Source organism: Pezoporus flaviventris, unplaced genomic scaffold (assembly GCF_033815535.1).
Source record: "Pezoporus flaviventris isolate CSIRO_AGI_PZ_B2104156 unplaced genomic scaffold, CSIRO_AGI_Pfla_v1 ptg000002l, whole genome shotgun sequence".
Taxonomy (NCBI): Eukaryota; Metazoa; Chordata; class Aves; order Psittaciformes; family Psittacidae; genus Pezoporus; species Pezoporus flaviventris.
This window is the reverse complement of record NW_026892550.1, coordinates 36,173,014-36,199,957: the sequence shown is the minus strand read 5'-3', so window position 1 is coordinate 36,199,957 and position 26,944 is coordinate 36,173,014. Positions and strand designations below refer to the sequence as shown.

The 26,944-nt window shown below is 38.9% G+C and overlaps 1 protein-coding gene across 1 annotated transcript in view; it reads left to right on the top strand.

Moving 5' to 3' along the window:
* GALNTL6 (polypeptide N-acetylgalactosaminyltransferase like 6) overlaps nucleotides 1-26,944 on the top strand; it is a 467,712-nt gene that overhangs the window by 370,104 nt on the left and 70,664 nt on the right. The window contains exons 5-6 of the mRNA XM_061475048.1: nucleotides 11,526-11,711; nucleotides 17,284-17,467. Of these exons, the coding sequence (XP_061331032.1) occupies nucleotides 11,526-11,711; nucleotides 17,284-17,467 (370 nt within the window). The remainder of the gene's footprint in view (nucleotides 1-11,525; nucleotides 11,712-17,283; nucleotides 17,468-26,944) is intronic.

The following is a 26,944-nucleotide window of genomic DNA, read 5'->3' as shown; positions in this document are numbered from 1 at the left end:
TACACTTTCCAGATTTCACTTCAAAATAACATTCTTCTAATTGTCCTTGCAACCTGGAAGAAGCCTCACAACATGCTTCCCTTAGGGACAAGATACTGTATAGATACCTGTGAAGTAAACAGGCTTGTTAAAAAGAATCAAAATTTAATGCAGCAAGGTAACCCTTTTGACAAGTCTATTCTCCATAATTGTGTCCAGAGAATGATCTGTAGAGGCAACTGCATATTTCCTTGTTATCTTACTGTATACTTATCATAGTTTCCCTGATAAGTAATCCAGTTGCCCAGGTTCTTGTTTGAGCTGTAGCCAGAGTTGCATTCATTGAATGAGTGGTGTAAGAAAGCGCCAAAGCAAGTACGTCTATCCACAGTAAATTCTTTGCTGTAAAAAAAAAAAAGCTTTTGCAAGCTCTTCTGCCTTCCATCTTATCACCTGAATGGGCAGTATATCCTTGAGCTCACTTGTGCAGGTCACATGAGGTTCAGGGCTGCCAAGATGGTATGAGGAGCAAATTCTTCTGAGTTTGATTGAACTTTATTCCATGAGCCATGCTGATGTAGTGGAGAAGCTATTCCAGGGAGCAGAATGCTCTGCAAAGTGCTATGCAATGTGAGTGATATGGTTTCTTTTCACCCTTAAGGTCAGGCACCTTACTTTTAGTGCTCTCAACCCATACAGTTAAGAGGAAGAGAGGCAGAGAGGAATGTAGTTTTAGTTTCCTGTTTGTGAGCTAAGAACTCTCTCCCATTTAATCTGCTGTATCATTACCTGTGTTAGGTTTCCTGTCCATATTCTAACTCAGGTGATTATTTTATTTGCCTTGCAGCAAAAATAGTTTCCTGCTAATTAATTTTTACTTCCTATTTAAGACTGCTTCATTGTATACTCTTAACCAACTTCTTCATCCAGCATAAGGTGGTTGCATTTAATAATGTGTCATTCCTCTGGTGAACAAAATTATTCCTCCACATATTACAGCTGGCAAACCATTGGGTACAACCAGAAGAGCAGAGCTATAAAAAAGTAGATATTTCCTCTCTCTTTTTTTTTTTTTACTTTTTTCAAAGCTAATAATGGGGAAGCATTCAGAAATAGGTACAGGCACATATATGAACATCATAGGCTTTCTTCAGGCAGTTCCAAAACCCTTTTCTGAACACAGACATTAAAGAGATATGAACAGCATGAATATATAAAAGATAATTGCTTTAAAAATAGATACAAAAAAAATACAAATAGTAACTGCCTTTATTTAAAATATTTTAGTTTAGAAGATTTTATTCTTTTGGGGAGATACATTTAATCGTCACGCCTGCAAAGGATGGGTGATAAAACACACTTGGATACAAAGGTTTTTGTAAATTTGTTTAATTTTGTGTATTAAGCATGTAAGATCAATTAATAAGGAGTAAGTTGTTAAGCTCTTTTTGTCTCCATTTTGAGTTATAAAATACACTGAGCATTGATTACATCCTGGAAGGGTTTAGCTGTGATATGTAAAATACAATTTTGGGAATTTGGTTACTTTGGAGGCTTTCAGACAATAAATAATGATTAGATCATTTAGTCTCTGGGTAAAAGCACCACCTTTCTCCCAGCTGGAGACCTGTTTCTCAGAACTAGACTGTTGCAAAGATAACAAATGAAGGAGTCTGCTCTCAGCTGTGGAAAACATGAGTTATCAAACTACAACACCAGTGAGCATATCAACAAATACCTTGTACAACTGGCAGTTGGAATAAATCCAGAAAAACAGATAGCCATCTTTCATTCTTTTCTTATGAAAATGGGAAATTTGGAGCCGCGTCAGCACTACCAGCAAACTAGCAAGCCAGCTCTAGCTGTCTGTGGTGTGATCTAACATACTATGTTACATTACCGCAACCTAAAAATTAAGTGTTTTGCTCCTTTCCCTGTTCGCAAAATCTGGAATAGACATGTATCTCAAGTTTAATGATGCTTCCATGGCATCTTTATAAGAAGCCATCACACCTTATATCTGAGTAACCTCCTGTGTGTATTCAATTACATGAACGCTCACCTTGATAACAAAGATCCTAGGCACTTCTGTGCTGGCAACAGAGTGACTGTGATAAGTCACAATTACATGGGCTCAGGAAAGTGGAATAAAGAGATACCAGGATCTCTGCAGGTCTCTACTGACAGGAGCTACACTCTGAGAAAGTCTCAGCAAATCTAGCTAGCCTCACAGATGCTGCAGTCCCAGTCTCTCCTTTCATGACTATATGAAAGCCCACATGGTACAAAACAGGTTTGTTCAGAGAAGTTTATCTTAAGTCTATCCTGAATGAAATCAAGCTAAGCTATGTATTCATCTGCTCTGTTCAGTCTCCTGCTCTTAGTAATACTGACCTTTTCAGCCTGTGGAAAAAAAAATGTGCATTTACTGTTAGGTTCGAAGACTCTTTCAACTTTAACAGGCTGGAGTTGAAATTCAACATCAAAATGAAGGTGCTATCTGGAAGTTTATAGCCACTGATGTGCAAGTGATGAATGGAACTATTGCACATTCGGGATACTCTCATAGCTTTGCAGTTTATCATCCAAGGACTTTGGCTCATTATTAGGATCAGAAAAAGAGATTGCATTTTAGCTTGCTCCAAGCCAGCATATCCAAACATCACAGTCAGAAGAGCAAGTTTCCAAGTGATTGGCACAAATGTCTCTCTAAACAGTGCTGCTTCCAGATCAGCAGTAACTACATAGCTTTTCTCAAGTGGTGTACAAAACTGTTTGGAAAGAATGAGTTACCTAGAGATCAAATGAGATTGCTGTTAGCCAACTGCTATTATACCAAACAGTTGCAAATTTTGCTCTTATTTATCAGTCTGTGCCAGATCTACCATATCCAACAGTTTTCACTGTACTTGTCTGCTGGAACTTGTTTTAGTCTGCTATGGCTATGGACCAGATGCTAAAGTCTGCCTGGTAGAAAACCTCCTGATCCTTCCTCCAGGATTACTCCATCAGGACTAATTAGGAGTAAGACATTAGATCTGGGTATCTGAAGAGATAGTACTATCACACTCATCTAGGTGAAAAGTAACTGCACAATGGAAGTTAATCAAAAGACTGGGCAACCACTGAAAATGGCAAGCAATTAGAAAAAGGTGCTACTTATATTTTTGAGATAGAGAAAAGTGGATCCACTAACTGCAGACCAATGAGCCTCAGCTCACTGCCTGGAAGGATCACGAAGCACATCTTGTTGCGTGATGCTTAGCCATCTGCAAATGCATGAAGGACAAGAAAATATATAGGATGGTTATCACATATTTACTAACTGCAAATGATGTTTCAACAGTCTGATTGCCTATTATTACGCTGGTGGTCAAGGGAAGGGTGATGGATGTAATTTACTTTGACTTTAAGAAGTTCTAGTCCCTGTAACATTCCCACTGGTAGACAGAGGAAGCACATGCTGCACAAAAAGACTCTTATATGGGTTAGGCTGACAGTCTCAAAGGGTAGGTAATGAATGGCTTGATGTCTGTTTAGCAGAATATCTAAGGTAAGTACTGGGGGCAGTGTTAGTCTGTACCTTCACCAATAATGTGAATGATGAGACAGTGCACCCTCAGCAAATCTATGGACAATATTAAAATGGAAAAACTGGCTGGCATATCAGATAGTATAGTGTCAGTCTAGAGAAGTTCTAGGACTGGGCAAAATAAATCTCATGAAGTTCAACAAGATTGTATGCCTAGGTGAATAACCCCATATACTAGTAAAGATGATATACTGGGGAGATGGTGTACTGTGAAGGACCTGCAAAGGTCACAGTGGGTACTAGGTGAACATGATGAAGTGGTGTCTAGGAAAAAATTCTTCACTATGAGGGTGGTGAGGCACTGGAACAGGTTGCCCAGAGGAGTTGTGGCTGCCCCATCCCTGGCAGTGTTCAAGGCCAGGTTGGATGGTTCTTTGAGTAACCTGGTCTAGTGGAAGGTGTCCCTGCCCATGGCAAGGGGGTTGGAACTAGATGATCTTTAAGGTCCCTTCCAACCCTAATCATTCTATGATTCCGTGGTTCTGTGAATCACCAGGAAGGCAAACTGGATTATGTTAGGATGAGAGTGAGCATATAAAATGAAGTTATGCTTTTTATGATGCTGGTGCTGCATACACCTGTAATTCCATATCCAGTTTGGGCTCTGCAGTTCAAAAAGAACAACAAAAGCTGGAGCCAGTTTAGCAGAGGCTACCAAGACTGTCACAGGCCAAAAGTATGTGACCTTTGAGAAGAGGCTGAGGAACCTAGTCTTGTTTAGTCTGGCAAAGCAGCAGCTAAGTGGTGATCTAATAGCTGCCCACAGCAGCTTGATTGGGAATTGCGCAGATGGCAGAACCAAATTCCTCCTAGTACTGACAGGTGGTGCAATAAGAGACAAGAGCCCCAAGATGCATCTTGGGAGTTTAAGTTTGAACCTTAGGAAAAAAGTTATTCACCAGAAGGTTAGTATGGCAGTGGAGTAACTTAACCCCAGGTGTAAACGAGGGAATTGCCCTTTTGGAGTCTTCAACTTGACTAGAAAAAGTGGTAGCTGACCTTGTACAGCCTTTGCAACAGTTCTATATCCAACCAGCATTTCCAACCAACCTTCTTCAAATAAGAAGCTTAAAAGGAAACTGGAAGAAAGAAAAAACAATGTATCAAATTCATGGCCTCACCTTGTATTTACTTTTCAGACTGATTTGCGTTTATGGTAGCATATATAGAGGCAGTGAAAGTAAAAATAATGGCATTGCACTGGAGAGGACTTTTTTGTCAATCGTTGCAGAAAACAAATAACGACTGAACAGTCATAGGCCACTAAGTTTCGGTTTTGTGTTTTCTGTTGAGCTTAAGACTTAAACTAGACAGAAGCATTTCAATCACCAAAAGATTAAGCTGAAGTGTTCCAGGAAAAATGCATGCTCAAGGCCTCAGGAAAGGAATGGAGAGTATCCTTGCTGATTTTACCTGGGAACATAATCCCATCTTGTAATAAAGGACATACAGTGATGGAAGTCCTTTTCACAATGAAACTCGTGGATGTTGCAGAAATGCAGGTTTTTCTGTGCATATTGGGCAAAGCTCTGCTGCCAAAGGGGGGGGGGGGGGAAAAAAAAAGAATGTTCTTGACCTGGCCTCATTACTGTTTCATGTCAAAACAGCCATTTGACTGCTTTAATTCTCACCAACAGAATAGTCACTTGCAGATTATTTTACTGACCTAATGGGTACAAACTGGAACACAAGAGGTTCCACTTAAACTTGAGAAGAAACCTCTTCTCAGTGAGGGTGACGGAACACTGGAACAGGCTGCCCAGGGAGGTTGTGGAGTCTCCTTCCCTGGGGACATTCAAAACCCGCCTGGACACATTCCTGTGTAACATTATCTAGGTGTTCCTGCTCCAGCAGGGGGATTGGACTAGATGATCTTCTGAGGTCCCTTCCAATCTCTAGCATACTGTGATACTGTGATCACAGACTGCTATGGCTTTAGCCACATTGCTTCCTCCCATATGCTTGAGCTGAGGTAACAGAAGAGGCCAAGGCACATTTTCAGCTACTGTAAGTTTTTCTTAAGCTATTGTTATATGGCTCATGTTCGGAATGGCAGAACAGCTCAAATTGTGTACTACTCTGTCAATTAAAGTTAAAAAGAAACATTTAGTTCAGATTGCCTATCAGGGCATTTAGCAAGCTCTGTTGCTGTTCTTAATTGGCAATTTATGAGTCGGTGATACTATAACAGAGGTTGTCAGTACTTTGGGACAAAACTTCAAGATGCTACAGGGATGCAGAGGGTAAGAGGTGTTACAGACCTAGGTTTGGAATGGACCTGCCTGGCTGTACAGAAGAGGGGCTCAACAAAAGCCTTTATTTTCTTTGTATTTTCCTTCCTCTTTCACGGTCCATGCTGCAGTCAAGCAAGTCCTGAAGACCAGCTCCAGCTTTCACATCATCTTTTAAGTCTTTCTTAACACCTTCTCAATAACCTTGAAGGAACATTGCTTGTCACATAGCACATGTTGCCACAGGGTACCAGCGCGGTAATGAAATCTTCCATGTGTGCATCCCAACAAATAGAAGAATTGCAGTTCTGCTTTTTACTACTATGATTGTTTTTTTCATGACAAAGACAGAACCTTGATTTCCAATATATCTCTGGGCACTAAATTAAATAACTGGGTACTCTGCTTGTGTAGATCTTTAATTACTAGGGCCAGGCAATTGTGTGCCTGTTATTCTTTTAGGGTAACTTCTCCAGACTTTAAATGAAGACAGAGGAGGCCCACACAAAACAATTACAGCAGAGAATTTGTTTACAGGCTATTGCTAGAAGAGATGTAATGCTTCCCTTTATCATCACTTGTCATAGCAGTGACAGCCTGTAAACCTCCTGCCCATGCATTATTCTTTATTTGTCACAGCCTGTGCCAACTCTTGCCCTAGCAGGTGCCTGGCATGTGTCAAACATATGATTCATGGGTTCATTTGATCAACACTGTGAAGAAAAGAGTGATGTATTTTCTTTTAAATTACAAATTAGACATTTGTACCCCATATCCAGTGACAAGGGCTTTGGCTCCTTTATTTGAAGTGCACCATTTATAGCTCACTGTAGAATTTAAATACTGGCTTCTCTATCATGCCTAATTCTGAAAGTTAAATTTATGCAATATTATATCATATAAACTAAACCATCCTGCCTCTCTGTTTTATTGTCATGGCAAGCTTGCTTGAACTGTTCCCTTTAGTAACAAATGGGTAGAGTGTGTTATCCCCTGGACATTTTAAGGCCTTTTTAGTGCAGGTTGGTTTCTATTTCACACACCACATATACTTCCTTTCAGAGAATTTCTTTAGAATTATAGTTTTGCTCTGACATTGATGCACGTTTACTTGGGAACTTGCTTTTAAATCATAGACTCATGGAATAAATGTGTATGTGTAATATATAGGGTTTGTGAGGTGCTTCTTTTGGAGATAATATTAGCAATGCAATAATTAGAAACTGTAAAAAAATGCAGTTCTTCAATAGGAAATAAAATGTCATTTGGTGTTTTCTTCTGTGAAAGAAATTTATGGAATTGTGTGAAAAGTTTGTTAGTAATCACAAACACCTAGATCAATTGTTAATAAAAAATTATTCCCAGAGAATTCTAAAGTCTTGTCTACTCTGCTTTAAGCAAGACTTGAGCTGTGAGATTCCTAGGTGTTGTCTTTGTCAGAGCATCTGAAACATGGGCTCTTTTATGAAGTAGCTAGCCTATAAAGCCAGCTGCTGACCACCCTATGATAACATCAGTATACTGAGTAATGCAAGAGTTGCTTTAATGAGTGATTTAACATGAAATATGTGACTTTGCTACTGATACAAATAGTAGAAAATACTACAGTTTTCTCTAAAAATACCACTGTTCTACTGTCTGTGACTTTTACTCCGTGTTCATGCTTTTAGAGATTGGCAAGATTTGAAACAGAGAGTGCCACAAGACATTGCAGGGGAAAATACAATATGAGAGCACTTTCATATTGATTTAAGCTAAGAAAATCATTACTTATGGATCCAAAAAGGATTTTTTTCCCTCCAAGATGTTTTCATTCTCACAACCACATTGGAGTTGCTTGTTGAACTTGAATACTTCATGATGGTCTTGTAGTTATTGAGAAGATTTTCCAGATAAATTCCCAAACTGTCATCTTGGCCAAATCTCAAAATTAAAGATAGAGTAGGTATCGTTGCTGGCATCTGTTTGACCATGTCATGACTTCTTGTTAGGATACCTCTAACATGTAATTCAACAAATTTGGATGCCTTATTTATCTCTAGCAATCCATATACTTTGATTTCTGTGTAGACTTGATCTTTTTATGTCACTTTTCTAAGCTGTATAAAAATAAACACTTCTGCTTCTGTTTTCTTCCTGATTACTTTCAGATATGTCTAAGTGAGGCTGTATTTAGAATTCTGTATGAACAAGACATGCAAATTTTGTTTGTATTCTTCTGCTTTTTTTGTGAGTTGTTCTTTAAGTGACAAGGAGAAAATAAAATTTTTCAACCAAGGGACTAATTGAGTAGATGAAAACAATTTTCAGATATGTGAGTCTGGCCTTAGAAGATGTGCTGGATGTTTTAATGCAGTTCTTCACAAATCACATGGCATGCTGTCTGAAATGTGTGAAGAGTTATCTGAGACAGAGGGAGGAAGGTACTGCAGAGCACTCTCGTTTGTTTCACAGAATTTCAGATACTATTCTTGAAAAAAAAAAATAAAATTTGAGAAACCTCTTTTCCTGTGTTTGCAAGAAACGTGAAGCAATGACAGAACAGTGCAAATTGCCATTGATTTCAGGGAGTTCAAGCCTCAACATCTGATGACAGTCAAATTATTTTATTCAACCCTTTTTCTATTTAGAAATTGATATAATAACAGAAAAGAATGTATCATAATATGAGAGTTTACATCTTCTCTCACTGATGTGTTTTCCTGAAGGTACAGTCACTCAGCTTTAACAATTTGCCCGTTGCGAGATGTGAAAGGAATAAAATTGTCCTTTGTATGAGACCAAATTTCACTGAGTTTATTTAGCCCAAGACAAGTGATAGCAATCAGAATGCATGAAAAGAGTGTGTTTGTATTAGTTCATTTAAAAATCAGTAGTGGCCATATTCAAACTGTCTATTGCAAGGGACTTTCCTTAGACATTGTGTTACCTAACTAGTGAAAGTGCAGTTAAGGTGTGACCTGGAATTTCTATACAGGCAACAAAGAGCCTACCAACACCATAAACAACTTAGGCTGCCCAAGTAAGGCTCTTGTTTCTCTCTTGTCAGAGAGTTTATGTGCTTCCTTGGTAGCTGCCCTCACATACAAAGGGGGAAACTGCCTAGAACCAGCTCATAGAGAACAGCAAATCATATCTGATACAATGCCAAATTCAGAGCTATGTAGTAGAATTCTGTGATCAGCCAGAGTCTTATCAGTGAACCCAGCTCTGAAGGTCAGCAGGTGAAGATGGAGGATTTGCACTGGAGCTATAGTGTGAAGTGCTTCCTCCCATAGTTGGAGAGCTGTGTTCAGGCTGAGTAACCTGAATCTTTTTTATTTATACAGTTGTCTGTACAGTGTGCAGGAATGTGGTCTTGCTCTTGGTGTAGGGTTCCTATTTTGTGCTATTCAGTGCAAAAAATCTTCGGACTTGTGGGTGGAAGATGTCAGAGGAGAAGGGCTAGATCACATTAAAGAGCTACAGGAAATTTCCAGTGTCTGAAAACTAACAGAAGCTATGGTCCTAGCAGGTTACATTTGATTTACTTTGGAATTGTGTAATATACTGTCACTTTGAAACAGTTTCATTTTTCAAGGCTATAAGATGATACAATTAAAATATAGAAAAAAATCCAGACTGACAGCCCTGTCAGGCTTTCTTATATTACCTGCAAGGTCTTTTCTCTTTGTTTTCAACGTCTGTTGCCCTTCTTCTATATTCCTGCACTACGGGAGTAGCTTTAATGGAGCTCATAAAAACAGGAAAGCAGTTTGATAAATATATGCTTTAGACAGTCTTGCATGTGGGCACAAAAAGATTTAACCTCGTTTCAGTCATGGTACTGATTTGTAGCTAAAATGAGTCAGAGTGGCATACAGCCCTTGTCCCATGAATACAGTTAGTCATACAAAGACCACCATTCAAAGACACAGTACATCTCTTGTTATTGTGACTTTTCAGCAATTGTGCTGTTTTTCATTGAGTACGTAAGTAGGAAAATGTAAAAATACTCTTTCAGATGTGGGGAGTGTGCCTGGCAAGATCCCATGAGAGATATTTGTGTTCCTAAATGTGAATCTCAGCCCTCGCAACCAAAAAAGGGATACCTCTTTTCCACATATTTCAGATTTTAAATGTGTATTCTTCAATCAGCTCCAGAGTAGAGGACAAAATCATTTAGTGTTTAGCTGAATGTCATTCTTTATTTTTGTTGTCTCAGACTTGGCCTTCCTCTCTTCATCGAATACTTCTCCCAGGTATTACTATGGACACAGACCACTCTCTTGACTCACCAAGTCTTCAGTGTTAAGTTTTTTCTCCCCAAACCCCCACCTGTACTGTAATCTCTGCAGGCTAATATTCTCAGGTCTCGGGCTGCTCCCTCTTATGTGTCAGTGTACATCAGCATTCCTCAGTGTGCAATACCATGCAGTACTCTCCCACTAAATACATGTAACTACACACCAGGTTCTACTCCTTCCTTTTTTTGCAGGTAGATTGGAGAAGTCTTGTGTGCTGATCAACTAGGAAGGAAAGGAACAGAGACAGGGAGGAGCCTGTGCAGGGAGCTCTGCTTCAGTGGAGCTTGATTTTCTTTTAACACAAGGTCTTGTATTCTCTGTGGCTCGTTTGCTTGTTGCCTTTAATCTGTGTGTCAGCATTATACGCTCCACTGCACCGCTAAATAGTAGTCCTTTCAGGTAGTCTGTAGTAAACTTCTTGCAATCTGTAATGATGTGAGGTCTGGATCGGAGCCTGTGCTGATGATATAAGTCCAAAGAGTTAGTAGCCTGATATGAGAAGCAGTCATAACCTGGCAAACACATTTCGGTGAGACTTAGTTTGAAACCCCTAGCATCACTAGATATGGCTTATCACGAGTTTTAATTATAGAACACTAGGCTTTTGTCTCTCTCGTTCCCTGCCATATGAAATTATCAGATTTTTCCGAAGTAATGAGTCTGACAAGTTGAGGTGTTATATCAAAGACGAAAGATCAGGATTTCTGTTGTAGATGTATTTAGGAAGAGGCAAAACTGTAGGGTGTCTTTTATCGTTGTTTTTTTTTTTATGATTCTTTGTGTGTGTTTCTAGTCAGAATTAAAAATATTCCCAAAGATGCTGGTTTGTGATACAAACAGACCCAGATTATGCAGATAAGAGAACCTATCAATTACTCTACATTTGCAGCTTAATTTTATTGGGAAGTCAGCTGTCCATTTGCTTCACGCTGGCACCAAACTATTAAGATCTTCCTTCAGGTCTGTTTCCCTTCCCGTTACAGAAACAATCTAATCATGCTAGTTTAATGCTTACTTTTTAAAAAAATTATTTCCATGCATAGTTCTTCATAATTAGTTGATACAGGAAACCCACTTGGAAAGGACACTGTTTATAAAACAACATGCCAGAATGTTTATCTGGCCTTGGGCTGCAGGAACCAGAGGATGGATGAATATCCTGCAGTTGTTTTGGCCATGATTATATCGTGGATGGCAGGCTGCCAGTAGCAACTGCAGTAAAAGGTCCAGAGTGTCAGTGTCTTCCTCTGTGTGATAAAATAGAGGCCATTTACACTTTCCAAACTGTCTCAGGAAGGATTTGTGGCTGATTTTGGAGGACTTGAAGTGACGAAAGATGGTAGTAGATAAGCTGCTTGCAGGTTATATGCCAACCTGTCTTTCTGTTGGCTCCTTCAGGCCTGGCACCACTGATGTTTTTTTTGCCCTTCTTTCTAGAACATTTAAAAGAGAAGCTGGAGGAATACATGGTCCGTTTTGGCAAAGTGAGGATTGTACGTACCAAGAAACGAGAAGGGCTCATTCGGACCAGACTGCTAGGAGCCTCGCTGGCTAGAGGAGAAGTCTTGACATTTCTGGATTCCCATTGCGAAGTCAACGTGAATTGGCTGCCTCCCTTGCTTAGTAAGTGTACGAGCATTCATCAGCCGTTAAAATTAGAGCATACAGCATAGCTTAAGCATTCAAAGCCATGTCCCACAATAAGCGGGATTTACACTGTACAGAAGTGTTTGGAGCTCTGCTGCAGTTTCTGAAGAGTCAGTATGAGACAGAACTCTGAGAAATGCGACCAGCTCTATTTTATGGTTCTTGTGAATAAAGAGCTGGTAAAATTTTGAAGTATCATTTTGGCCTATTACAGTTACAATTTATTTTGTCATTACTGCTACAAAATACACTACTAAATCTAGTAGTATGGTATGCCCTTACTATACACCTGTAAACTTTTGCTATGCAGGTATTGTACTCCTTCCTAGTCCTCCACATTCCATTAAAACAGCTTTTGCTGTAAATGTATCTAGGACCTCGGAGTTAAATCCAATAACAACTGCATTCACAATAGGAAGCTCAGAAAGAATGATTTGCTATTGACTGCTTTGCTGGATTCCAGCTGCAGCCAGCAAAGCTCCATTAGTCAAAGGAATGGAAAGAATCAATTGCTGTAGTCTAGGATTTCACTTCAGGAAACAATGTCCTATTTTCTACACACTTGAGTGCATGCAAAGAGTATGTGCTTTGCAAAATGGGTGCTTTTTGGCTAGCAAAAACAAAATTTCTGAGTTTACTATGGAAGATACTTGTATTAATTAGAAGAGTATATCAAAAGTACAGGACAGGATAGGTTTTCACCAATTAATGGTTATTGTTTCTTGAATTTTGTTGTTAGAACTGTTTGGCCACATAATAAGGTGATAAAGTGTTTGCAGTCAAGAAGAAATGACGTTCTGCTAATGAACTGTCACTTGAGACAAAAAAAAAAAAAAAAAAAGAAAACCAACCAAAAAAAACCCAAAACAACCAATCAAAACCAACTGTAGTAACTAGTTTTTCTTCTTCAGATCAGTAGCAAAATAATGTACAAAATTCCAAATTTATTTCCTTTCTAGCTTCTTTATCAAATTACACATATGGTCTTACCTCTTGTTTCATATTTCCTTAAGCACAGCATCAGCATTCTTTTAGAAAACCTCCATCATTGTGTAGAGCCTAAATAGCATAAAGGAGCAGAGAGAAGTTTCAACAAGCCTTCCACAGACATCTATAGACAAGTAGATGTTAAACACTCTGGAGTACTCTACATATACAGCCACTTTTCCTCTGCTTTCTGATTTTGCCACACTGTGCATAATACATTGCTACTAATGAAAAAATCTCCGGAAGTCTCTCAGTCTTGTCCGCTGAAATCTTTTGCTATATTACTGCACATGAGATGTAGACATTCGGTTTTGCTAACTTAGACATGGGAAAATTGCAAGTTGCAAAGCCAGTTCCTTTTCTTGATATCTTGTCTGAAATGAAGGTACATCTAGCTGGGTTTCACACTAAAAAAACCTGAAAAATAAATAGAATGGTCACAAAGGATTCATAATTGCAGTTAGGTTGCAGTTGGGTATTGAACTGATGATTGCAACCCTTGGCCTCAAGCCAGAGAACTGGACAAATGAGAGGCTTCATCAGGGACCAGGTCCCAGTTCTGCTTAGTTCTCATGTTCTGCATATCATTCTCATTTCACATATAGTAGAAATACCCATAGCTAACCAGCCAGGGGATCTAGAAATTAATCTTTAGGAATACTGGAACCCAGAGTCAACAGGCATAATTTTTAAAGAAAATGTGGAGTATTACATGAAGAAGGACAACTAGAAAATGAACACACAGCTTTTAAGAATGGCCTGTGCCTTTTTTTTCCTAAAGGGATGAGAAAATTTTCTCATATCCAATAGGTGGCAAATATTTACTATACTGAAATCAGAGGACAATCAGTTACTAATAATAGTAAAGTTAATGAATTTTTGCAAGTGTTTATCTAAAGATCTACCTTGTGATTCATTCAGAAATGCATGTGACTGAATGTCATTCAAGGAAACCACAACAGAGGATATATTGTGTATTTATTGCTTTGATGCTGCCCTGTTTTAGCTCTGATTTATCTGTCGTGTAATGAGAAGTCCTCAACAGGACTGCAGTTCAACCCTGCCCTGGAGTTGCCTCTGAAGAGGTGCAGTGGTTTCCACTGTTCCAAGCCAGCTTTTGTTCAAAATGAGACCTTGAAAGTTAGAGGACTAGGAGGTACTGAGAAAACCAAGAGCAATCACATAAAAACAGTTCTCAAAGTTATTTAGTCACCTAACTTATCTTTTCAGAATTGACTGTCAGGAAGACAGTTTTTTTTAGTACTTGTTAGGTATCTAAGTAGGTTTGTGGTGCTGAGCCACAGCTGGTTTCAGTTACAGTCCTTTGTTTTGTTTTCTTAAAATCAGCTGCAACATGGTTTATCTTTATTTTCTTTAAGCTTTATTTAGTTTATTTCTTTAGCTTAAATGGGCTTCTAAACTGAGAAAAACAACTTTCAGATCTCAGAGAGTTTAGCCTGAGATTCACTGAGCAGGTAACTGATCATGTAAAAATGTTGGCAAACACAGCTGTTTGTTATCACTCCTCAATAGTATATAGTCAGCAGAAGGAAAGATGTGATTTGGGCTCCAGCTGCTGTAGTTTGAATGTAGTGTAGCGCGAAATCACTGTTACTGCAGGTAAGAAACTTGAGCAGCAAACCAGCTGAAAGATGAAGGCATATCTTTCCTTCTACTGATGTTGTTGTAGGAGCAGTAAGAGGGGAGCTGGACAATAGATTAGTAATGCCACACACTACCAGAACTAGTTTTGTTAAAACAGATTTTTTTTTTCTGACCAAGACTTAAAACTATATCATTATTAGGTCATGCTTAGGAAGTTATCAAGATACCTGCTAACTATAGCTGACCATCTCCACAACATTATATAATGCATCACTTGCCAGTGGGGATACTAACAGTACAAGTACTTATGACAACTCAGATAACAAATGATAATTTGCTGAGTCATTCAAATGTTGTCACCATCTGTAACAACATATTCAGTTAGGAAAATAAGAGTGTTTGCAATGTGGCATTGTTGCTTTAACCAGGCCAATTTGAAACCAGCACTTGAAATTAAAGGAATGCATCTTTCTTGTAAAGATAAAACCTAGGTTTTTGAGATACTGACTTATCCAGTATTGAAAACTTCCGTTTATTGCCACATATGTACACTCTGCTTGATGCTACAAGTGCTGAATTCAAATATATATGTATATAATGCTTAAAAGTGCAAGGGAGGAAGCTCTGTGCAATGATGTTCCCTCTTGTTCCTAGGCTTTCCCTCAAATCTGCAAGATTTTTACATGTATGGTGATGCTTATCTTTCTGTTCTTCCCTTTAACTGCAGCATATACGCATTGAAATAATAGAAACAGAAATTTTCAGAATATAGGAATTCAGGACATACGAATGTGTGACGGGATTATGAGTAAATGCAGTGGAAAAGAAATACTATAAAGTGTTTCAGCTGTGGCTTTCAGTTTCTTGCAGAGGAGCAGGTGGGATGAAGAGAAGTGGCTGGCAAAGGCAGCAGCATTTTCACATCTGTTAAGCTATGGTACCAGCACTCTTGTGAAATGTAAGGTAGCCCTACAGCACTTTTTTCTGTTTCCTAAATTCATATTGGGTTTACATTTAAGCCTAAGAAGTATGTATGCAAAATAAATTAATTTAGGCATACTGAAAGAAACATTAAGGCTGTAAATCTGATTTGCTGCCTTTGTTGTGCACAACTACAAACACTTTGGTTTCTTCAAAAGTCAAGATATGTCTGTGGTTCCTCATCTTCTCTAAAACATTTTGTGGGCTGAGAAGTAGGTTCTGTGGAAGCCTACAAGAACAGGCAGGTAAGCATCATCTTACAAAATTGTTGCAGAGTTGTGTTAATGAGGACTGGGATTGAGTTTGGTCATTCGTCAAATAATTTTCTCCCTGGCTATTTTTGTGTGTGACTTAGAGAGTTCCAATCTTTCAGTCTATTTAAGACTACAGCTTTTAAATATCAAGAGAATGATGCTAATGTATTATGAGTCTACCTTTGACCTGCTCCACCCAAATCAATCCCATTTAGTTTCACTCTTCCAATCAATTTAGAAAGAAGGGATCAGAGACAGGTTATTATAACTATTAACAGGACCATCACAGGAAAGAGGTTATGTAAAAATGACTTTACATAATGATTACAGATAGCACTACATATTATACCAGTGAATGAAATTATATTTGGCAATAGCAACAGTAATGCAGCCATTATGTCTGAGATGAGTTTCCTATAATTTTGTGAGAGCCTGTGCTTTAAATTTATTTCACTATTAAAGGATAAGAATGTAAAAACCTGATGAATTTCCAAGCACGATAATTTCTCACTAGCAGTCAGTGTTCTTCCCCCATCTGGACAGTCTATAAACAGCAACTGAGAATAAATATGAAAACTACAGACGTTTCACTGAAATAATCTTTTTTCTTAATTTTAATCCTTCAGAAGCAGAGAAGAATCCTTACACGACGATTACCTGCCTTCCTATCTAAGTGTTTGTTCCACACTCAGCCCTCTGATTTTTTTTTTTTTTTTTTTTTAGGGTATTATCAAGCACCAGTGAAATCTAATCCTTAAAAACAAAAACCAAGTTTTCCCCATACTCCCTACAATGTAAGAAACTAGGCTATCATTCAGAGAAAAAGCTTTGTTATACTTGGAAGTTGAAGATTTTCTTTCCTCAAGAGTTCACAGATAGGTTTTCTACAGTACAGATTTTCCCTGTACTTCCTAATTTCAAACCATTATTCTTCTGCTTATTCTTGCAGTTGGAATGTCTTCTTTACTTTTGTTTCTTTTCTGAGGAGCTGTATGGGATTAAGCAGCAGGAATTACCAAAGCAGACTCAGGCTCACCCTGCCCTTATACTAGACGTGGGAATTTGATTTAGCTTCACACTTCTCTTTTTTTTTTCCAAAAACGCAAAAAGAAATTCATTTCTTTGGAAAATAAATGAGTAAGAACAACACTGTGGGGCCTTCTTTATATCTCAAAGACTGGTACAAAACAAATATGACTCAAGCCCTGTTTTGTTCGTGTTGGAGTTTGCCTCTAATTTGTAGCTTTTGATCTCAAAGTTGATGCACACTAGCACCAGAGGAACAGCAGCTGAATGGTTGCAAGGGCTGAGATTCACATTTAGGAACACAAATCTCTCTCATGGGAGCTTGCCATGCAACTCCCCACATCTGAAGGAGTATTTTTACTTTTTGCTTGCTTGCTTGTTCCATAGCTGACAGACTGGGGACAGCTCAGAGTAGCAAAGTGACAGAGATATAGATGACTGGACTCCTGTGGGTCTCACAGGGATATGCCTCCCTTTAAAGAACTGTAAATGCTTCTAATCATTGCCCAACTGCATTAAGTCCACTTTAGATAAAGGTTTGATACAGATTTGAAAAATGAAATTATTTGGGGGCCACAGGGAACAAAGCAAGCAATCTTCAAACATCAGAAAAACCTGTGGGATTCACTTTGCAGTAATATGATAGATGGCTTGACTAGACATGCCGTTTCCTATTTTCTACTTTCATTTTTCAGACCAGATTGCACTAAACCACAAAACCATCGTGTGTCCTATGATCGATGTCATTGACCACAATCACTTTGGCTACGAGGCACAGGCGGGGGATGCCATGCGAGGAGCTTTTGACTGGGAAATGTACTACAAAAGAATACCGATTCCTCCAGAGCTCCAGAGAGCTGATCCCAGCGACCCCTTTGAGTAAGTAGTGATAAAGGGGAGAGTGGGAACATGAAGCAGAACAAGCAAAGAAGGCAACAGTAGCAGAAGAATCCAAGCCCAGAAGTTTCCATGTAGGGTCCACTTCATACTAATGGAAGGTCATAGAAGCAAGCAACTTCTGTACATATTTATAAAACCCCAAAACTAGGAAAAAGATCAGGGTAACGAGTTGCAGGATTCACAAGCTGTGCCTGGAAATACAAACCTTCCACATCTTTTCTGGCCCAGTGGTCATACGTTAAACAAAGAGGCACATACTGGTAGTTAAGAGAAATTATTGCCATTGGACAAGGAGTGAATGTGACTGCAGTTACTCTGTTTATTCCACAGAGCACTGAACAGACTTTAGTTTAATGTTTTATTTGCTGAAGATTGATGCAATGCATGCCAGCAGATGCTTTGTTTATGACTGGTGATATTGCTACCGTATATGTATTGCTGTAACTTGAACACAGAGCTGTCAAACCTGAACAGTGTCAAGCTGATTTGTAAATAAATTGTTATAAGCCAGCCAGTATTGTATACGTAAGCTCTTTCACACGAATGATCATCTACTTTTCACAAAAGTAGATCTTTTCTTTTTTCTCATGTAAGGATCAGCTAGGATTAATCCTCATCAGCAGAGAGGACAGACAGACATGATTCAATGTGGCAGTCTCCAGAGGTCTCACAGAGCTTGGATCCTTGCAGGACTGGCAGCAGGACTGGCTCTGATGCTGTCATTAGCCCTGGCTGAAACTTGCTGCAGGTTTTGGCAGTTTAAAACTCAGCATTTTCCCCTCCCCAAAACAAAACCTGGAAACAATAGCAACAGAAAACTTCTGTCTCTGTCCAAGACTCTGATCTGTTTGAAGTAATGGATCTAATTCATGCAGAAATTGACCCTTATGTCCAGGGAATGACTAGATGGGTATAGGGAGAAATAGGTAATTGTGGCGTTCAGTGGGCTTATTTTCATTATTCTGCTTGTTCCTTTTTACTTATCTCCATTATTCTGCTTGTTCCTTTTTACTTATCTCCATCTAGGCTCATCAGTCTTCATCTTGCATTACTGTAAGTCCTGATGAAATACTTTCCATCAGCTGCCAATGTGACCACTCTACGACATAGATGCAGTTAGTGCAATCACATAGCACTCCAGAGCTTCTAGAGCCTCCCTTTCTCTTCCACAAGTCTTCCTGGTCTTCTGAGCAGCTGTAATTTCTTTCTACTTACTGAAAACCACCTAGCACATCATGTAATTTGCTTCAGCATTCAAAGTTTGTATATAAATAAAACTGCTATATTGCCAGGGTTACTTATCTGCTATTTCACCCATTTACAGTTTGTTGTATGCATCTTTCAAAGACAAGAAAGGACGGAAGAGGATGCATTTGTAGGACACTTCCTAGAACAGACGCAGTTTTGTGCAGTACAGAACAGATGTGGTGGTTTTGCATGAACTGTTGTTACGATCAGCCTGGCAGCAGGTGATACTCATCTCACCATGCCTGCATTCGTAAGACACAGAAATGGCTTCATAAGGAGTAACATAAAGGACAATGTGACCCGTAATCTCTTGTAATCTGAGTTCTTGTTTCCCCAGAGAGGTGAAAAAGCTTCCTAGTTCTTACACAAATCAGTCAGAGTCTTCCTTTGTTTTCCACATGACAGTATCTGCATCAGAGTAATGCAGGCAGAAAAGCAGTGTTGCACATTAATCACTATGTCCAACCCCACACATGGCAGCATGATAGAAGGCTGGTGGAGCTAGGACAATAACTTTGCTCAAAAGTACTCTCTGCCTATAATGGTGAGGGTTTAGATGTGTTTTAAATAATCAGTATGAATTTTGCTTAGGGGAGGAGTTATTTTCTGATTCAGAGTCACTACTGCTTTTCTCCTAGGGCCTTCTCTGTTGACACCTTGAGCTTTTAATACCTTGCTTACAAGAAGTGTGGTAAAAATTACAAACTGTTTTAGATATCAGCAATTTAATTGACCAAGACAAGTTCTATAGAATTTAAGAGACAGAACAATTTTCCTGTGCATATGCACTAAAACTAGAAATGGCTTCAGCCAGCCCCACAGTCATTATGTTATTTTTTTTGTAAGCAGTACGATTGTTTTTTTTTTTATTTAGGTTAAATGTTTTACTATTGGTATCCTAATAGCTTTATTTCTTGCCAGCAGCATCAGATTTGATCTGATCCGTAATGAACTGGAAAACTGCCAGCATTTTTAGTAAAACACCAGCAAATAGGTATGTGATCCAAAAATTGTGCTGAAATGCCAACTCAGTACACGTGTTCAGCAGAAAAGATCACATTAGCCTAAGAACTGATGCACATAAAACCAGATCAGACAATGTAAGACCTAAGACTAGTCATTATATTGTCTGAATTATATTATCTGAATGATATATAGCTTTCTGTCTGCACTCATGAGATCCCACTTGGAGTACTGGGTACAGTTCTGGTGTCCCCAACAGAAGGAGGACATGGGATTGTTGGAGCAAATCCAGAGGAGGGCCATGAGGATGATAAGGGGGCTGGAGCACCTTCCGTATGAAGACAGGCTCGGAGAAGGCTGCGTGGAGGCTTCATAGCAGCCTTCCAGTATCTGAAGGGGGCCTACAAGGGTGCTGGAGAGGGACTCTTCATTAGGGGAAGTTCTGGTTAGATATAAGAAAGAGGTTCTTTACTGTTAGGGTGGTGAGGCACTGGAAGAGGTTGCCCAAAGAAGTTGTGAATGCCCATCATTGGCATAGTTCAAGGCCAGGTTGGACAGAGCCATGAGCAACCTGGTCTAGTGTGAGAAGTTCTTGCCCATGGCAGGGCGGTTGTAACTAGATGGTCCTTTCCAACCCTAACCATTCTATGATAAATACTGCTGCAGCAAACATCAGCTGTTTGCTGTTGACACAATAAACTGAAGTGTTGTCAGATAGGCTTTTGGTGTGACAGTATCATGGAGCTCACTGAGCTCCAGTGCCAGCTGTGGCAGTGTTTCTATAATTAATTTTTCCCTGCTTTTATTGTTTTGTTGTTTTTTTTTAATGCACTCCACTTTGGTTAGTGTTTGAAAGGTACTCTCCTACTGAATGCTATCTACCCGGACACAGTCTTCCAGTTCAAAATGCCTCATATGAAGAATCTAGACATTCTCATCCATTTTTGGTGTGAGCCTGGGCATGGTTTATTGTTCATACACTTACAGTGCCACTCAGGCACCATCTCCACCCTTTGCTGTGATAGATCTTGAAGTTTCATTTCAGATCTCAGCTTTTCCTGATGTACACCCACATTCATCCTCAGGCAATCTACAGCTGTTCACGACAAGTAGCTTTACACCATGATTTGGCTTGATGTTTATGACTTTAGGACTGTACTGCTTCCAGCCTACCCAGTGTCAAATCCTGGTACAGATGCAACAGCCTGGGAGGTGGGTGACCAATTTATAATGGCATTAGGATTAGGCTGCATTCATCTCCAAAATGTATCAGTTTGGTTCACATGTAGTATGTTACTGGCCACTCCACGTTTTCCATAGGTTTTGCTTGAACCAAACTATAAAATGTGGTTTTAATTGAAGCTCCTATGTGAATTACTGGCTATTTCTCTGTGCTCATTGTAATGTATAAGAAAGTTTAGTACCTACAGCGTAAATGGATATAGAGTAGCCTTTAAGATTATCTGTTTTTCTCAAAGATCTGTGTTGCTGTTTTTCCAGGATGCATTGAATCCTTAGAAGCATGGAAGTTGGACTTCACCACCTATAAAATGTTGAACTGTGAACTCTTGTGAATATCTGTGAACTCCTTGTCAATTTCCCTTTTTCATGTGCCACAGAAACAGCAGAAGTTTTATACTGCATTCAACTGACATGCCACTTTTGCAGCTCCTGACAATTGGCTGTAGTGATTTTTCTCTTGTGATTCATGTACGACTACCCCAATATATTCTGAAGGGGCTTCATGCTATTTTCCTCTGAGATGCATTCAGGGTTGTATAAAAGACAGAGCAAATTGGTGTTTTGATGTATTTTGGGAAATTGTCAGGCAATTATCCCATGTCATGATGATGCTTACGGTCTAGATCCAGGGTCAATGATTATTCAGCAGAATTTGTGGTGACTTGGGACATTATTTTCTAATCTATAAATCGGGAGGACCAGAGATGTTTACCTCCTTTGTGGCAAGGATGACCTTAGCTTATTGTCTCTCACTGGTTTGTTTCTTTGTCATGACAGAGATTTGAAAGCATGCCCTTATGGGACGTGTAGATTTAGGATATAAGAGTGTGCTCTTGTGTGGCTGTTTCTTTCTGTGGCGCAACCACTTTAGTCTCTGGAGGAATTTGCCTAACCCAAGTGATTGCCACTTAAACTAATAGGGTAACCTTGTTACTATAATGGACTGTGATATACAGCATGTCAGTTTGTATGATTTAATAGCCTGTCTGGGCTTAAAGCTCTGTGGAAGTTTAAAACAGAGGTTTGATATGCTCAGGCCTGCTGGGGATGACTGCCCTTTACTTCCTGGCAGCACTTAGATTACATCAATTCATGTTACCACATGCCTGATCTGAAAATGGTCATCGGTGTCCATCCATGCCAGGAGCAGCGTATCTAACCAGGCAAGAAAACATTAAAACATTAACAATTCAACTCAAAAAACTACTTGTAAAAAAAAAAAAAAAAAAACCAAGAAGAAACCCCACACAAAATAATGGAGAGGATTAACGTAGCACCAATCAACTAGGGTAGGAAAGGGCTGCACAGCTCCTTGGAGCAGTTTTATGGTGGTGTAGCTTTATGATTCAGGAGAGAGGGAAAGGTGCACCCGAGATCTAACAGCATTGCTATTGAGTTGCAACTCAAGATGGAAAGCGTAACTGGTGAGAGAAGTGTTGTGCTGTTTACTGGATGCCAAGACTTCTAGCACCTATTTGGGAAAGTTAGTCTTTTTGGTTTACGACCACTCCTCTACCCTCCAAGTGTTTCTTGTTTGCCTTCTGATGTAAAGCTGTCATCTGCAGATGTCACTGAAAGAAGACAATGCTGAAGAATATTATTCTAGCAAAGGACCAGGACAGTAGTTTGACGAGTACTGGGTTAGCTGAGGAAGTAAAAGCAACTTTGATGAGGCATTTTAGTTCCTGTACTTAGTATCCTATTTATAAAATAGGAAGCATTCCACCATTGCAAGTATACTTTGCGTATGAGTCTGGCAAAGGTTATAGGATTGAGGTCTCACAATTATAGGGGCCGCTTATGGTTTATGGATGTACTTTCTGGTAAAATTTCAGACATGCTTAGGAGATAAAATGAGGCGATCAACACATTTTTCTCTTCCCCTTCATCACAGACTCTCAAGCTTAGATGTAATGTGTGACCTTAAAGTAACCAGGAAGATTACATGGCCTTTTCTGTCGAATTGCGTATCTAAAATCATATTATTATTATGCGAACTGTTGTCAGCATGCTCTTTTATTTGAATTGACATGCTCTCAGAAACAATCTCTTTCTGCAGCTCCTTATTTTCAGTCCTTATATGTACTTTTTACAACATGTTGGTGCAAAGAAAGTCTTTGCTAAGACTACATTTCAAATCTGACAAGCACTTTTACAATTTTATGATCATTTTCCAAAGTTTAGAAAGTGCTTTGGACAATGATTTCTGTTCTATAGCTCCCACAGCTTTATAGTCTGTCTTTTATGGCTGATTTCTGCCTATAAACATATTCATAAAACCTCTCACAACCAGAAACAATCGTCTATTTTTATAAAGCCTAAGTATAATCTACTGTTTTGAACTGTGCTACAGGAATGTTTGATACAAAGACATTATCCTGCAGAGAAGCAGTCTCCAAACAGTGTGAGTTTGTGTAATTTAAGGTCTTGATTTATTGTTTTTACAAGCTGTGGTCTGTAGAAGACTGTTAGTGGAGATAACAATAGTGGAAATAACAATAGCTTTTACAAACTGGCATCCACTCTTAGCACTAGCACAGTGAAGACATGCATATCCAGTGTAGAAGTTCTGTACAACCAGTACATTTTCTCTGAAGGCCAGTGCAGAAGTGAGAACTCTACAGAGGGTGTAACCAGTCAGAGTAAAATTTAAAAATCATTAAAAAACAAACAACCAAGGATAAAAAGCTATTGCTGGTATAATTTTTTGAACCTCACAAGAGTCACTCAAGGGATTATTTGAGTCCCACGTAGTAGTTGAAATGAGTGGATTCAGGTTTGATACACAAAACTTCAATGTTGCTAGTGACTTATGCCTTCCAAGATGAAAAGGAACTAATTTTATTCAAAATGTTCATAATTCGCTTGAATGTAGAGTTTCTAAAGCTGTTAGACTGCTACTTAACACAAGCATTAACTTTAGAGCTTGACAGTCTATATGCACATATGCTGAGGCAAATTCATAGAGTGGGTCACCATAACTACCAATAAGTAGAAAACTAAGTCGTTTCTGGACATAAATTTAATATTTCTTTACATAAAAAAAAGACTGAGATGGTGGCCAAGAAAAACACAGAAAGATGTTGCTCAGTGCATACGCATGAGCTATTTAATGCTATCAACATGCTATTGATACAGATGACTTGGCATTCAAAATTATAAAATCATGTCCAAACAATTTTCCATTAAAAAAAAAGGAAATCACTCTTTTAAAATAATTATTTCTGTTCTTAATTGTGTATTTTCAAGCCATTTGCTCTAGAACTTTCATGCAGGATTTGGTGACACCTATTGGTACTAAGAAATGGAAAACCAAGACTCTTATTTTTATAGTGTTTACCTGTATGAAGTTAGGACTGACCTATGCATTCACTTCCATTTATTTGTTGTTGTGGGTTTTTATTAAAGAATTTCTACCTAAGACCAGTTTCTATCTAAGGACTCGATCTAGTGCCACACTTGCTTCAAGCAGAAGAGAGAACAAAGACTAAACTGACTAATTTTGTCAGACTCCTCTCTGCCAAACCTCTTCCAAATATGTGCATTGATGTATGTTCCATACATGGTCATTGGCTCATATTAACTGATACTCTTTAACATCTGTCCAGTATGAGCAGTTGGGCGTGGATGGCTATGTGTGTGTGTCATCTTCCCTTACTCTATAGGGTCTGTCAGATACTCCACGGTATCACAATGCTTTACTTCCTTTCCTCTCCAGTGCCCATAGTTCTTTTTTCAGCGGCAGTGACCAACTAAGTATGGCACAGAAGCATCTTCACTTGCCGATACATACTTTCTGATTTTTTGTCCACATAGAATAATTCTGACTGTCCAGCTATCTTGGCATAGGCTTCCCTTAGCCCTGAAGTGAAGAGGTTTTTCTGGCTTCCACTCTGAAGAAATTAAGCTGCCAATGCAGTTTGTGCTGGAAGCACAAAAAGATGGGGCTGGGAAGAAATTTATGTATAGCTAGTGTTTCTATACTGTTATAATATCTAACCAGAAACTTTCTTGCCACAGCATTAACCCCTATATATTTTGTCATATACACTGTACAGTGGGAGAAGACCTTTTAAATAATTGAGGACTCATGCCAGATCAGTTCATTGTTCATTTTCAAGACATTTATTTTTACTTTTTTCAGTCTCAGTAAGTCATGTTTTCTAGATCTCTGAGTATTCTTAGCCCTCCTCTGGAATTTTTCCATACTGAAAGCAGATACTGCCAAAGCGTTACCATTGCCTAGTAGAATAAGCAGGTGACGTTGTCTGTTTCAGAGACTGTGTTCCTTTTTACGTTTCCTTGACATTGTTGATTTATGCCAGGCTTGTGCTGTGGTGCAACCTCTACATCAGTTTCTGCAGAATTTGTATCTAGCCAAGTGTTCGTCATTCCCTTCTTGTAATTCAGATTTTGTGTCTGAAGGCAAGTTATTTTTCTTCATATCTGTGTCCAAAAGGGTGATCTGTCTTCATTATCCTTAGATCAGCGTGATATTTGTAGGTGAACATTTTGAATTTTATCTTTTTTTGCCTTTACTTCACTTCTCCAGTTTGCTAAGGTTTTTGCATTCTGATTAACCATTCATTTTTTACAGCCTAACCTGTTGCAATGTTGTTTGAGCTCTATTTGAGGCTCATGCAAATGGCAAACTCTGTTCTAAATTCTGATTTATAGGAATGTCTGTTTGGTCCATGCCAGAAACCAAGATATGCAAAGTCTCTGGCTTTCCAGCAATGCATCCAATTGGTTCCTCCAATTTCTCAGCCAAAAATGCAGCATGTACTACTTCTGTGGCCCTGGAAATTTTGTCAGATGTGGAAGCCTTGCTTTCTGCCAAGGAAACCTTTATAAAATGGTATACAAGACTTCCTCCACATATTCTACATGGCATTTAATTTATAGCATAATGGCAGCTGTCTCTCCAGGTCCCTTCCAAACCTGACGCCAAGCTCTAAGACCTTATGGGCACATGTTCCAAACCAATACAGTTATCTACAAAGCCCTGTTTAAAGCTCCATGGAGTAGCGTTGCTGAGTTGCACCATGTAGGTTTTTAATGCAACACTGAACTAAGTCAGATGCAGGACAATATGTTTGCAGATATGCTTTTATGAAAATTTCTATTCTGATGTTGGATTATAGATGATTGCTTTTTAGTAATGGCTATCAGCAGTTTTTGCATCTCTCTGACAGCAATTATTTCTCTTCCGTATTTCTGTAGTAGTTGACCCTGGTAGTTAGCTGTGAATCAGATCTAAGAACCTGAATGAGAAAAAGAGAGCTAATACCAATTTTATTTAAATTATTAGGGGAGTTCACTATAGGTATTGACGTGATGAGGACCTTAGAAATAAGACATGCAAGATCACATTCTGAATTATCCCCAGATGCATTAGCATCTGTTTTCTTTTCGTGTAATTAACCAAAATATCATCATTCTAGCTGGAAGACAAGTTTTGTCAAGAGGCAAAGGCAAATGCCTCCAGCAACTTGTGAGGGTGAAAATCATGATACACTCCAAATTTTGCTGTGTTAGTTTATTTATAAGATGCTGTGCATATCTGAGAGAGCAGGAACAAATAAGGCTCAAAACAGTTGACATTTGTTTTTCCATGAAGTGCCATGGTAGTGTCCTTTACTAGGGAAGAAGAGTCATATATCACCTTTGTCCATTTCTAAAATCGCCTATTTCCTTTGGGGGATGACAGCTATCTCTTCAAGTGAATTATTTGGAAAATCAACCCCTCTGATATTTTCTGTTGATAAGTTGATGTGTCAGGGTTATTTTCGGTGCTGGAGAGGGGCTGTAGGCTTTAAGTTACACAAGTCCATTTGCCTCCTGCAGAGAATGAGGTGCCTGCAAGGATTGAGGAGACTGGTTACCCAGCAGAAAGTTTAGCTATTCTGCAGAACTTCCCTGGCTTTTCTGTGCTAGGACAAATAACCACTCTGTTTTCCCATGAGTACAAATGACCTGTGGACATGCAATGAATTAGAAGTG